This window comes from Canis lupus, unplaced genomic scaffold (assembly GCF_011100685.1).
Source record: "Canis lupus familiaris isolate Mischka breed German Shepherd unplaced genomic scaffold, alternate assembly UU_Cfam_GSD_1.0 chrUn_S346H506, whole genome shotgun sequence".
Classification (NCBI taxonomy): Eukaryota; Metazoa; Chordata; class Mammalia; order Carnivora; family Canidae; genus Canis; species Canis lupus.
Window position 1 is genome coordinate 25,428 of NW_023331273.1, and position 13,656 is coordinate 39,083.

The 13,656-nt window shown below is 42.4% G+C and overlaps 1 protein-coding gene across 1 annotated transcript; it reads left to right on the top strand.

The window, feature by feature from the left end:
- The first annotated feature begins 648 nt into the window (after positions 1–648).
- On the top strand, positions 649–2,348 carry LOC119879148 (histone H2B-like). The gene has a single exon (XM_038589582.1). The coding sequence runs from the start codon at positions 661–663 to the stop codon at positions 1,117–1,119; it is 459 nt and encodes a 152-aa protein (XP_038445510.1). The 5' UTR covers positions 649–660; the 3' UTR covers positions 1,120–2,348.
- Positions 2,349–13,656: the final 11,308 nt, after the last annotated feature.

A 13,656-nucleotide genomic window follows, 5' to 3' on the forward strand; every position in this document is an offset into this window, starting at 1 on the left:
CACAGGGAGCCCCCTGTGGGACTCTATCCCCGGACACAGGATCACGCCCTGAGCAGAAGGCAGATGGCTGAACTACCCAGGCATCCCATTGTGTGCCCCTCTTTTATAATCACAGCAACGGTAAGGTGGAGATGAGGACTACTATGGAATAAAAAGTATTGCAAAAGGGTGCCTAGGTGGCTCAGTCTGTTAAGCATCTGGCTCTTGATTTTGGCTCAGGTCATGATCTCAGGTTTTGTGAAATACAGCCAGACTTCGGGCTACACGCTGGGTGTAGAGCCTACTTGAAATCTCTCCCTCGCTCTCTGCTCCTCCCCCTTCTCTCCTACTCTCTCCCTCTCCAGAAAATTTTCATGTTGGAAATCTAGAGGTACTCAACGGCTTCCTGTGGAATGTTTAGAGGTCCTTCTGGCAGCCCTCATGGGAAACTTAGAGGCTGCCTGATTCCCGCTCTGACTGAGGAGATGCCAAGCTCGAAGGTGTGCCACGAGATCTGACAAGACCTGGCTGAATGACCCGCTCACTTCCTGGCTTTGCCTTTTGTCCAATCAGAGAGGAGCTTCCGGTGACATCGGGCCATACAGTGGCTATAAAAGAGCCCTGGCCCTTCAGCTGCTGCCAGTGCGCTTCCTTCTGAGCTATCGGGGAGGTGAGCCCCACATGGCTGAGCCTGGCTGTGAGACCTCTTGGGAGGAAAGCCTGGTTACGGAGGAGCCAGGCGGCAGCCTATCAGGAGAGCCCTCAGCAGGAGCAGCCGAGGCGCCAATGCCGTTACCGCCGCTGCCGCCGTCACCACCGCCACCGCTGCAGTCACCACCGCCACCACCACCAACTCCGCCGCCGGGTCCGCTGCTCAGGCAGTTTCGCCACCTATTTCCCAGGGTTCTGAAGAAGGTTCATGAGGGCCTGAGCCTCTCGCAGAAGGCCCTGAGAGTCACAGATTCGTTCATTAATGACATCTTCGAGCGCATCATCGACGAGGCCTCTCGCCTGGCCCACTCCACCATCACCTCCAGGGAGATCCAGACCGCCATGCATCTGCTGCTGCCAGGGGGGATTGGCAAGCATGTCGTGTCTGAGGCCTCCGAGGCCTTCATCTGGTACGCCAGACGCCAATGAACAGACGCCAATGAACAGCTGACCCTCTGACCACCCCACAAAACAAAGGCTCTTTTCAGAGCTACCTCACTTGTCGGGGAAAGACCTGTAGCTCCCCACAACGCCACCTACTCCAGCGTTTGGCCCTATGCCATGCTGCCCATCCTTAAAGCACGTTCACCGTGGGCAGAACATGACAAAATGTTGTCAAGTCCACTTTAATATACGTGTGTGGTGTGGACCGTTAGGATTTCCTTGGCCGGGTTGCATTTTGTCACTTTCCTAAATGGCCCGTTCCTTCAGGCCAGCCTCTTCTGGTATCTTTTTGGTCACAGCTGTGTGTCCACAGTGATTTGACTTGCCTTAAGTATTCTCCTTCTCCCTCTTGTGTCGAGTGGTATCATCAAGAGATTTGTTTGAGTTTGTGATACAGCAATGAGTGAAGTGCTGTAGCAGATCCCGAACTGACACATAGCGCATTCACACTCCCCCAACAGAGCCTCTCGTCCAAATTCAACTACACACATACAAGAGGACCCAAACACTGTGCCGAAAACTCAATCAAACGACCTCGAATCGTGGCCTACTCGAGCTCCCCACCTTGGGAAAGGCCGATTTTACTGCACTCACATTTATCTGATTCCGTTCCTTGGTAGCCTATACTCTTGCACTTTTGACCCCAAATCTTCCTGAACCACGACTACGCATGGCTGATGGGATCGTCCAATGAGAGCAGCTGTGCTCCCAGCCGCTGCTAGCAGCAGCCAATCAGCAACTGGCAGCACATGATCCGTGGCCATTGGCCCAAAGGGTGGTGGGGTGACCAGGGCTGAACCAATAACAGCCTTCCTCGGACACCCAGCCTGGAGATTGAAGGGGGAAGGTGGCATGATTGTCTGCCTGGGGGTTTCTGGTCAAGCTCTTGCTTTGAACCAGTGTGGTTGGAGTATAAACATCCAGATGTCACGGTGGGACAAGTCCCTATCGTTTTTTGCATCCAGATAGGCAGAGGCTGTTTGGAAATTAAGGGAACTAAGATGATTCCTTCCTCTACCTCAAGTGATCTGATGGGTCGGAGGACTTAGGATAATGGTAATGCGCTTTACTACCCACTGTGTTTTTTCCTTCTTGCACGGGCTCTCCACCACCACCCCTTTTTTTCCTTTTCCTATAGGTACATGCTGAATTTCAAAGCAGTTCGTGATTATCCAAGTACGTTTTATTTCATTGATTCCTAGCTTCCTATATCTGTGGAGAGAAAACCCACGCGGGGCGGGGGGGACAGAATTCAATCCTTTGAAATGTGTTAGGAGTTGCATTAAAACTCACGATTTCATCAAGTTTGCTATGTGTTCCGTGTGAACTTTTAAAATAAATTCTAAATGACCTTTTATTTGAATGTAGAAACCTGTAAAGAATGTTACTCTGCACCTAGCAGTGAGACATAAGCTGGGTAAACTATGGAAATACAACTTTTTCTGGCGCCCACTAAAAGACAGAATAAGCCAAAGGTATTTGGAGCGGGGACACAAAGTGCTTGCTTCATAAATCCCAAGAAAAGCTACCACAAAATATAGTGCAAATAAATTCTCGTGGGTGGTACCTAGAAATTTCCATATACAGCGGGAAGAAAATTTTAGAAGCCAAAGGTTCTTTGCGGAGCCGTTGCCTTTTCAGAAAAGAACTGTGGACCATTTAGAAAAAGAAAACTGCATTTCAACAAGTCTAATTTCTATCATGCTTATTGCTGTTCACAATCCATGTGTCAATATGACATGCAGATGTTTTTCAAAGTTATTCATGCATATTGGCCTCATACACGTTGTATTATGTAAACAGTTATTTAAGAACCTGGATTCATTAGGATTGTGTGTGTGTATGTGTGTGGTTTTCATTTGTAATTTCAGAAATCAAATGGGAGTGCTAGTAAAACAACATTAAAATGCACCATAATTGGGCTGTGGATGGGACACTTGGAGTGGAAGTGTGAGAGACACACATGAAATCTGGGAAGGAGAAAGGAAAATGCCATTTGATGTTGAAGTCCAGAGTGGGAATTGACTACATCTGATTATTCCTATGAGTGAGTAATTGAGGAGAAAGGCACCTAGTGACTAATCATGATGTAATGCTGTGGTTACTGAGATGAAATAAAAGAATGGCTACTGCCTCACTAACAAATTATAGCAACAACATGGGGGGAAATAGCATTAATAGGACAGGCATACCCAAATCAAACTTTTTCAATGGTATTCATATTATTAAGTTCTTTGAAAAGCCATAAGCAAGGACCCAAACTCAGTACATAAATGTCTAAATCCAAAAATTCAAAAAACAACACCTATTCAGGACCCCTCCCAACTAAAGCTGCCACTGTTAACCCATTCAGATTTATCTGACTTTGTTCTTTTCAGGCTATAAACTTTTGTTCTTGAAAAGTCAGAACTTAATTACTTACAACACTACAGGTCTTATGGAGCGTCCAATCAGTGCAGCCCCACGCTTCTGAATCAGCCTCTGATGGACCTGCAGCCTCTGACCCACAGCCATTGGCTCTATATATGAGGCAGTGTCTCAAGATGAGCCAATACGTGTCTTCCTTGGTTATTCCACATGGGAAATTGAGGAAGAAGCATCTGCGATTCTTTCTTTTTTTTTTTTAATGAGCTCAACGTGTTTATTATTCAATTCAGCAGACATAAAGCCACTCTGTCTGATTGCTGTTGAGGTTTTTATTTTATTTTTTTTATTTTATTTTTTTATTTTTTATTTTTTTTAAAATTTATTTTTTATTGGTGTTCAATTTACTAACATACAGAATAACACCCAGTGCCCGTCACCCATTCACTCCCACCCCCCGCCCTCCTCCCCTTCCACCACCCCTAGTTCGTTTCCCAGAGTTAGCAGTCTTTACGTTCTGTCTCCCTTTCTGACACTTCCCACACATTTCTTCTCCCTTCCCTTATATTCCCTTTCACTATTATTTATATTCCCCAAATGAATGAGAACATATAATGTTTGTCCTTCTCCGACTGACTTACTTCACTCAGCATAATACCCTCCAGTTCCATCCACGTTGAAGCAAATGGTGGGTATTTGTCATTTCTAATAGCTGAGTAATATTCCATTGTATACATAAACCACATCTTCTTTATCCATTCATCTTTCGTTGGACACCGAGGCTCCTTCCACAGTGTGGCTATCGTGGCCATTGCTGCTATAAACATCGGGGTGCAGGTGTCCCGACGTTTCATTGCATTTGTATCTTTGGGGTAAATCCCCAATAGTGCAATTGCTGGGTCGTAGGGCAGGTCTATTTTTAACTCTTTGAGGAACCTCCACACAGTTTTCCAGAGTGGCTGCACCAGTTCACATTCCCACCAACAGTGTAAGAGGGTTCCCTTTTCTCCGCATCCTCTCCAACATTTGTTGTTTCCTGCCTTGTTAATTTTCCCCATTCTCACTGGTGTGAGGTGGTATCTCATTGTAGTTTTGATTTGTATTTCCCTGATGGCAAGTGATGCAGAGCATTTTCCCATGTGCATGTTGGCCATGTCTATGTCTTCCTCTGAGATTTCTGTTCATGTCTTTTGCCCATTTCATGATTGGATTGTTTGTTTCTTTGGTGTTGAGTTTAAGAAGTTCTTTATAGATCTTGGAAACTAGCCCTTTATCTGATACGTCATTTGCAAATATCTTCTCCCATTCTGTAGGTTGTCTTTGAGTTTTGTTGACTGTATCCTTTGCTGTGCAAAAGCTTCTTATCTTGATGAAGTCCCAATAGTTCATTTTTGCTTTGGTTTCTTTTGCCTTCGTGGATGTATCTTGCAAGAAGTTACTATGGCCGAGTTCAAAAAGGGTGTTGCCTGTGTTCTTCTCTAGGATTTTGATGGAATCTTGTCTCATATTTAGATCTTTCATCCATTTTGAGTTTATCTTTGTGTATGGTGAAAGAGAGTGGTCTAGTTTCATTCTTCTGCATGTGGATGTCCAATTTTCCCAGCACCATTTATTGAAGAGACTGTCTTTCTTCCAATGGATAGTCTTTCCTCCTTTATCGAATATCAGTTGCCCATAAAGTTCAGGGTCCACTTCTGGATTCTCTATTCTGTTCCACTGATCTATGTGTCTGTTTTTATGCCAGTACCACACTGTCTTGATGACCACAGCTTTGTAGTACAACCTGAAATCTGGCATTGTGAAGCCCCCAGCTATGGTTTTCTTTTTTAAAATTCCCCTGGCTATTCGGGGTCTTTTCTGATTCCACACAAATCTTTTTTTTTTTTTTTTTTTTTTTTTTTTTCACACAAATCTTAAAATAATTTGTTCTAACTCTCTGAAGAAAGTCCATGGTATTTTGATGGGGATTGCACTAAACGTGTATATTGCCCTGGGTAACATTGACATTTTCACAATATTAATTCTGCCAATCCATGAGCATGGAATATTTTTCCATCTCTTTGTGTCTTCCTCAATTTCTTTCAGAAGTGTTCTATAGTTTTGAGGGTATAGATCCTTTACATCTTTGGTTAGGTTTATTCCTAGGTATCTTATGCTTTTGGGTGCAATTGTAAATGGGATGGACTCCTTAATTTCTCTTTCTTCAGTCTCATTGTTAGTGTATAGAAATGCCACTGACTTCTGGGCATTGATTTTGTATCCTGCCACGCTACCGAATTGCTGTATGAGTTCTAGCAATCTTGGGGTGGAGGCTTTTGGGTTTTCTATGTAGAGTATCATGTCATCGGCGAAGAGGGAGAGTTTGACTTCTTCTTTGCCAATTTGAATGCCTTTAATGTCTTTTTGTTGTCTGATTGCTGAGGCTAGGACTTCCAGTACTATGTTGAACAGCAGTGGTGAGAGTGGACATCCCTGTCTTGTTCCTGATCTTAGGGGAAAGGCTCCTAGTGCTTCCCCATTGAGAATGATATTTGCTGTGGGCTTTTCATAGATGGCTTTTAAGATGTCGAGGAATGTTCCCTCTATCCCTACACTCTGAAGAGTTTTGATCAGGAATGGATGCTGTATTTTGTCAAATGCTTTCTCTGCATCTAATGGCTCTTGGTTTTTCTCTTGCTGATATGATGAATCACATTGATTGTTTTACGGGTGTTGAACCAGCCTTGTGTCCCAGGGATAAATCCTACTTGGTCAGGGTGAATAATTTTCTTAATGTACTGTTGGATCCTATTGGCCAGTATCTTGTTGAGAATTTTTGCATCCATGTTCATCAGGGATATTGGTCTGTAATTCTCCTTTTTGGTGGGGTCTTTGTCTGGTTTTGGAATTAAGGTGATGCTGGCTTCATAGAACGAATTTGGAAGTACTCCATCTGTTTCTATCTTTCCAAACAGCTTTAGGAGAATAGGTATGGTTTCTTCTTTAAACGTTTGATAAAATTCCCCTGGGAAGCCATCTGGCCCTGGACTCTTGTGTCTTGGGAGGTTTTTGATGACTGCTTCAATTTCCTCCCTGGTTATTGGCCTGTTCAGGTTTTCTATTTCTTCCTGTTCCAGTTTTGGTAGTTTGTGGCTTTCCAGGAATGCGTCCATTTCTTCTAGATTGCCTAATTTATTGGCGTATAGCTGTTCATAATATGTTTTTAAAATTGTTTGTATTTCCTTGGTGTTGGTAGTGATCTCTCCTTTCTCATTCATGATTTTATTAATTTGAGTCCTCTCTCTCTTCTTTTTAATAAGGCTGGCTAATGGTTTATCTATCTTATTAATTCTTTCAAAGAACCAACTCCTGGTTCTGTTGATCTGTTCCACAGTTCTTCTGGTCTCGATTTCGTTGAGTTCTGCTCGAATCTTTATTAACTCCCTTCTTCTCTTGGGTGTAGGATCTATTTGCTGTTTTTTCTCTAGCTCCTTTATGTGTAAGGTTAGCTTTTGTATTTGAGTTTTTTCCAGTTTTTGAATGGATGCTTGTATTGCGATGTATTTCCCCCTTAGGACTGCTTTTGCTGCATCCCAAAGATTTTGAATGGTTGTATCTTCATTCTCATTAGTTTCCATGAATCTTTTTAATTCTTCCTTAATTTCCTGGTTGACCCTTTTATCTTTTAGCAGGATGGTCCTTAACCTCCACATGTTTGAGGTCCTTCCAAACTTCTTGTTGTGATTTAGTTCTAATTTCAAGGCATTATGGTCCGAGAATATGCAGGGGACAATCCCAATCTTTTGGTATCGGTTCAGACCCGATTTGTGACCCAATATGTGGTCTATTCTGGAGAAAGTTCCATGTGCGCTTGAGAAGAATGTGTATTCAGTTGAGTTTGGTTGTAAAGTTCTGTAGATATCTGTGAAATCCATCTGGTCCAGTGTATCATTTAAAGCTCTCGTTTCTTTGGAGATGTTGTGCTTAGAAGACCTATCGAGTATAGAAAGAGCTATATTGAAGTCACCAAGTATAACTGTATTATTATCTAAGTATTTCTTCACTTTGGTAAATAATTGATTTATATATTTGGCAGCTCCCACATTCGGAGCATATATATTGAGGATTGTTAAGTCCTCTTGTTGAACAGATCCTTTAAGTATGATATAGTGTCCCTCTTCATCTCTCACTACAGTCTTTGGGGTAAATTTTAGTTTATCTGATATAAGGATGGCTACCCCTGCTTTCTTTTGAGGACCATTTGAATGAATGGTAAATGGTTCTCCAACCTTTTATTTTCAGGCTGTAGGTGTCCTTCTGTCTAAAATGAGTCTCTTGTAGACAGCAAATAGATGGGTCCTGCTTTTTTATCCAGTCTGAAACCCTGCGCCTTTTGATGGGGTCATTAAGCCCGTTCACGTTCAGAGTTACTATTGAGAGATATGAGTTTAGTGTCATCATGATATCTATTCAGTCTTTGTTTTTGCGGACTGTTCCACTGAACTTCTTCTTAAAGGGGAATTTTAAGAGTCCCCTTTAAAATTTCTTGCAGAGCTGGTTTGGAGGTCATATATTCTTTCAGTTCCTGCCTGTCTTGGAAGCTCTTTATCTCTCCTTCCATTTTGAATGAGAGCCTTGCTGGATAAAGTATTCTTGGTTGCATGTTCTTCTCATTTAGGACCCTGAATATATCCTGCCAGCCCTTTCTGGCCTGCCAGGTCTCTGTGGAGAGGTCTGCTGTTACCCTAATACTCCTCCCCATAAAAGTCAGGGATTTCTTGTCTCTTGCTGCTTTAAGGATCTTCTCCTTATCTTTGGAATTTGCAAGCTTCACAATTAAATGTCGAGGTGTTGAACGGTTTTTATTGATTTTAGTGGGGGGATCTCTCTATTTCCTGGATCTGAATGCCTGTTTCCCTTCCCAGATTAGGAAAGTTTTCAGCTAGTATTTGTTCAAATACATATTCTGGCCCTCTGTCCCTTTCGGCGCCCTCGGGAACCCCAATTAAACGTAGGTTTTTCTTCCTCAGGCTGTCGTTTATTTCCCTTAATCTATCCTCATGGTCTTTTAATTGTCTGTCTCTTTTTTCCTCAGTTTCCCTCTTTGCTATCAACTTGTCTTCTATGTCACTCACTCGTTCTTCCACCTCGTTAACCCTCGTCGTTAGGACTTCTAGTTTGGATTGCATCTCATTCAATTGATTTTTAATTTCTGCCTGATTAGCTCTAAATTCTGCAGTCATGAAGTCTCTTGAGTCCTTTATACTTTTTTCTAGAGCCACCAGTAGCTGTATAATAGTGCTTCTGAATTGGCTTTCTGACATTGAATTGTAATCCAGATTTTGTAACTCTGTGGGAGAGAGGACTGTTTCTGATTCTTTCTTTTGAGGTGAGGTTTTCCTTCTAGTCATTTTGCTCAGTGCAGAGTGGCCAAAAGCAAGTTGTATTGGGAAAAAGAGAAAAAGAGAGGAGAGAAAGAAGGAAAGAAAAGAGAAAGAGAAAAAAAGGGGAAGAAAAAAAACGAAAAAAAAAAGAAGAAAAAGAGAAAGAAAAAGAAAGGAGAAAAAAAGGGGGTGGGGGAAGGAAACAAATCAAAAAGCAAAACAAAACAAAAACAAAACAACAACAAAAAAAGAACCACAGGGGAGTATCTTCTGATTCTGTGTACTTTAAGTCCCTTGGCTTCTCCTGGAGGTTGTCCGTCTAGCTGGTGTTCTGGGGGAGGGGCCTGTTGTGCTGATTTTCAGGTGTTAGCAGTTGGGGGAGCTGCTGTGCCCCTGCCTGGTGCAGGGCTCAGTGGGGGTTGTTTGCCCCGTGAGGCCGCAGGAGGAACAGCCCCAGTGGCGGGGCCGCTCTGGAAACCTGGATTCAGCTCCGGCAGGAACTCCGTCTGCAGGGCCTGGAGGCTCCGGGGCGGGGCCGCTGATCTGCTCAGCTGGGGCAGGAGCGTCCTCGCTGTCCTGGGCCCTCCCGGCCTCTGCCTGTCCCGGGGGAGGCGGGATCCTGGGCTGTGTCCCGGCGCCCTGTGCTCCGGGGCCTGCGCTGTTGGATTCGCGCTCCCGGGCCGCGCAGCCCCCTCCGCGGAGCCGCCGCCCGAGCCCCTCCGAGCTGCTCCTGGAACCGCGCAGGCCCCTCCGCACGGAGCCTCTTCCTCTGCCCGAGCCCCTCCGAGCTGCTCCCGCTGTTGAGGTTTTTAAATGCTTCTTTCCATTTTTGCGTTTACGCTGTTGTGAGAGGGTAACAGTTTGTGGATCAGCACCAGCCCGGGGGAGGGGGGACGCATTTTGAGTAGCAATATGATGGAAGATGAAGCGATTGCCTGAAAGATGCTAGCTGTGAGCATCTGAGGAGGGGATCAAACCCAGGTCTTCTTACTCCAGGTACAGAAAAGACTTGCTCCCCCTGCGAGCCTGCCACTGAACCTACCTGAAGCTTTTCTTCCCCTGTAACCATGGACAAAAAGGAGGTCCTTGAGGTGGGTAGTAGCAGTCCTTCAGACACAGCAATGGAGACATCACTCCCCATTCTCCACATATCCCCAACTATAGGCAACCGTTATTCTGTTTTCTGTCTTTATGGATTTGCCTGTTCTGGACATTTCACATGAATGGAATCATACGATATTTAGTGTTTTCTGACTGGGTCCTTTCACTTGGATGTTGTCTTCAGGTTCGTCCATGTTTCGCCATGTATCAGTACTTCATTTACTTTTATGGCTGAATAATATTCCATCCATACCACTTCTATTTATCCATTCATCAATTGATTGCCATTTGGGTTTCCCCCCACTCTTTGGATATTACAAACAATGTAGCTATAACCATTCTTTTCTATCATTTTATGTGGACATAGATTTTTATTTCTCTTAGGTATATATTTGGGCATGAAATTGCTGGGTTGTATGTTATCTCTCTGTTTAAGGTTTTGAGGAACTGCCTGACTGGTTTACAAAGTGGCTGTGTGATTTTACTTTCCCACCAGCAACAAATGACAGTCCCACTTTCTTCTCATCCTCAATAACACTTTGTTATTGTCTGTGTTTTTGCTTGTAGCCATCCTAGTGGGTGTGAAGTGGCATCTCACGGTGGTTTTGATTTGTCTTCCCCGGTGACTAATGATGTTGAACATCTTTTCATGTGCTTACTGGACATTTGTGCATCTTCTTTGGAGAAATGTGCATCCAGATCCTTTGTCCATTTTTAATTTGGTTATTGTCACTTTCTTACAGAGTTTTAAGTGTTCTTCATTTATTGTAGAGACAGGTCCCGTATCAGATATATGCACATATATTTGTAAATATTTTCTCCCATTCTGTGGGTTTTCACTTTCTTGGTGATGTTTTCTGAAGCATGGGCTTTTTACATTTCAATCAGGTTCACATTATCTATTTTTTTTATTGCTTGTGGTATCATATCTAAAATTCTATAGCCATATCCCAGATCATGAAGATTTACCTTTATGTTTCCTCCTAATCAGTTTATATTTTAAACTCCTATTTTGGTCATTGACCCATTTTCAGCTAATTGTTAATTTTTTTTTGTTTTCTTAAATCTTTAATTCCAGTATAGTTAAAATACAGCATTATATTAGTTTCAGGTGTACAATATAGTGATTCAACAGTTCCATATATTATTCAGTGCTCATCAAGGTAAGTGTACTCTATTTTTTCATTTATTTTTTGCATATTTTTTATTGAAGTTCAATTTGCCAACATATCGCATAACACCCAGTGCTCACCCATCAGGTGCACCCCTTAGTGGGTAAGTGTACTTTTAATCCCCTTCACCTATTTCACCAATCCCCCACTCGTCTCCCCTCTGGTAACCATCCCTTTGTCTTCTACAGTTGAGAGTCTGTTTCTCGGTTTCTCTTTCTCTCTCTCTTTCTGTCTCTCTCTCTCTCATTTTTTTTTCTCTGCTGATTTGTTTTGTTTCTTAAATTGCACATATCAGTGAAATCATACGGTATTTATCTTTCCCTGACTGGCTTATTTTGCTCAGCCTATACTCTGTAGATCCATCCATGTTGTTGTTGTAGATGGCAAGATTTTGTTATTTCTTATGGCTGAATAATATTCCATTATCTATATCTTTATTTCACATCTTCTGTATTTTTTAAAGATTTATTTATTTGAGAGAGAGAGCAAGAAGAGAGCACGAGCACGTGGGGTAGGGAGGGACAGAAAGAGAGGGAGAGAGAATCCCAAACAGACTCTGCACTGAGCACAGAGCCCCTTGTGGCACTCAATCCCACAACCCTGATGTCACACCCTGAGCCAAATCCAAGAGTTGGATGCTTAACTGACTACACCACCCAGGTGCCCCTATATCACATCTTCTTTATCCCTTCATCCATCGATGGATGTTGGGCTGCTTCCACAGTTTGGCTATTGTGAATAATGCTGCAATAAACATAGGGGCGCATACATCCCTTTAAATTAGTGTTTTTGTATTCTTTGGGTAAATACCCGGTGATGTAATTCCTGGATTGTAGGGTAGTTCTATTACTAATTTTCTGAGGAACCTCCATACTGTCTTCCACAGTGGATGCACCAATTTGCATCCCAACAACAGTGCACAAGGGTTCCTTTTTCTCCACATTTGTGCCAGCACCTGTTGTTTCTTGAGTTTTTGATGTTAGCCATTCTGACACATGTGAGGTGGTATCTCATTGTGGTTTTGATTTGCATTTCCCTGATGAGTGATATTGAGCACCTTTTTATGTGTCTGTTGGTCATCCGTATGTCTTCTGTGGAGAAATGTCTGTTCATGGCTTCTGCCCATTTTTAATTGGATTATTTGCTTTTCAGGTGTTGAGTCTTATAAGTTCGTTATATATTTTGGATACCAATCCATCATCAGATATGTCATTTGCAAATATCTTCTCCCATTAGTAGGTTGTCTTTCAGTTCTGTTGGTTGTTTCCTTTGCTGTGCAGAAGCTTTTTATTTGGATGTAGTCCCAGTAGTTTATTTTGCTTTTGTTTCCCTTGCCTCAGGAGACCTATCTAAAAAGATGTTGCTATCACCAGTGTCAGAGAAACTACTGCCTGTGCCCTCTTCTAGGATTTTTATGCTTTCAGGTCTCACATTTAGGTCTTAATCCATTTTGAATTTACTTTTGTGTATGGTATAAGAAAGTGGTCCAGTTTCATTCTTTTGCATGTAGCTGCTCAGTTTTCCCAGCACCATTTGTTAAAGAGGCTTTTTTCCCATTGCATGTTCTTGCCTCCCTTGTCGAAGATTAATTGACCATAACATTGTGGATTCATTTCTGGGCTTTCTATTCTCTTCCATTGATCTATGTGTCTATTCTTTTTCAAGCTTTTATTTAAATTCCAGTTAGTAAACATAGAGTGTAATATTAGCTCTTTGTGTCTTTGTGCCAGTACCATACTGTTTTGATTACTACGCCTTTGTAATATAACTTGAAGTCTGGAATTGTGATGCCTCCAGCTTTACTTTTCTTTCTCAAGATTGCTTTGGCTATTCGGGATCTTTTGTGTTTCCATACAATTTTTAGGATTGTTTGTTTTAGGTCTGTGGAAAACGTGGTGGTATTTTGATAGGGTACTTTGATAGGTATTTGCATTAAATGTGTAGATTGCTTTCGGCAGGACATTTTTTTTCTTTTTTTTTCGTTTTATTTTTAATTTTTTTATTGGAGTTCAATTTGCCAACATATAGCATAACACCCAGTGCTCATCCCATCAAGTCCCCCCCTCAGTGCCTGTCATCCAGTTACCCCACCCCCCGCCTACCTCCCTTTCTACCACCCCTTGTTCGTTTCCCAGAGTAAGGAGAATATTTATTCTTCCAATCCATGAGCATAGCATATCTTTCTGTTTCGTTGTGTCATCTTCAATTTCTTTCATCAGTGTTTCATAGTTTTCTGGTTACAGGTATTTCACCTCTTTGGTTAGGTTTATTTATAGGCGTCTTATTATTTTGGAGTGCAATTGTAAATGGGATTTGTTTTCTTAATATCTCTTTCTGCTGCTTCATGATTGGTGTATAGAAATGCAACAGATTTCTATATGTTGATTTTGCATCTTGCGGCTTTACTGGATTGAATTCTGTATCAGTTCTAGCAGTTTTTGGTGGAGTCTTTCGTGTTTTCAATATATAATATCATGGCATCTGCAAAGAGTGAGAGTTTGACTTCTTCCTTGCCGATTTGG

Excerpts from the sequence above, each read along its gene's own strand:
- LOC119879148 (XM_038589582.1), top strand. The coding sequence starts at position 661 with ATGGCTGAGCCTGGCTGTGAGACCTCTTGGGAGGAAAGCCTGGTTACG.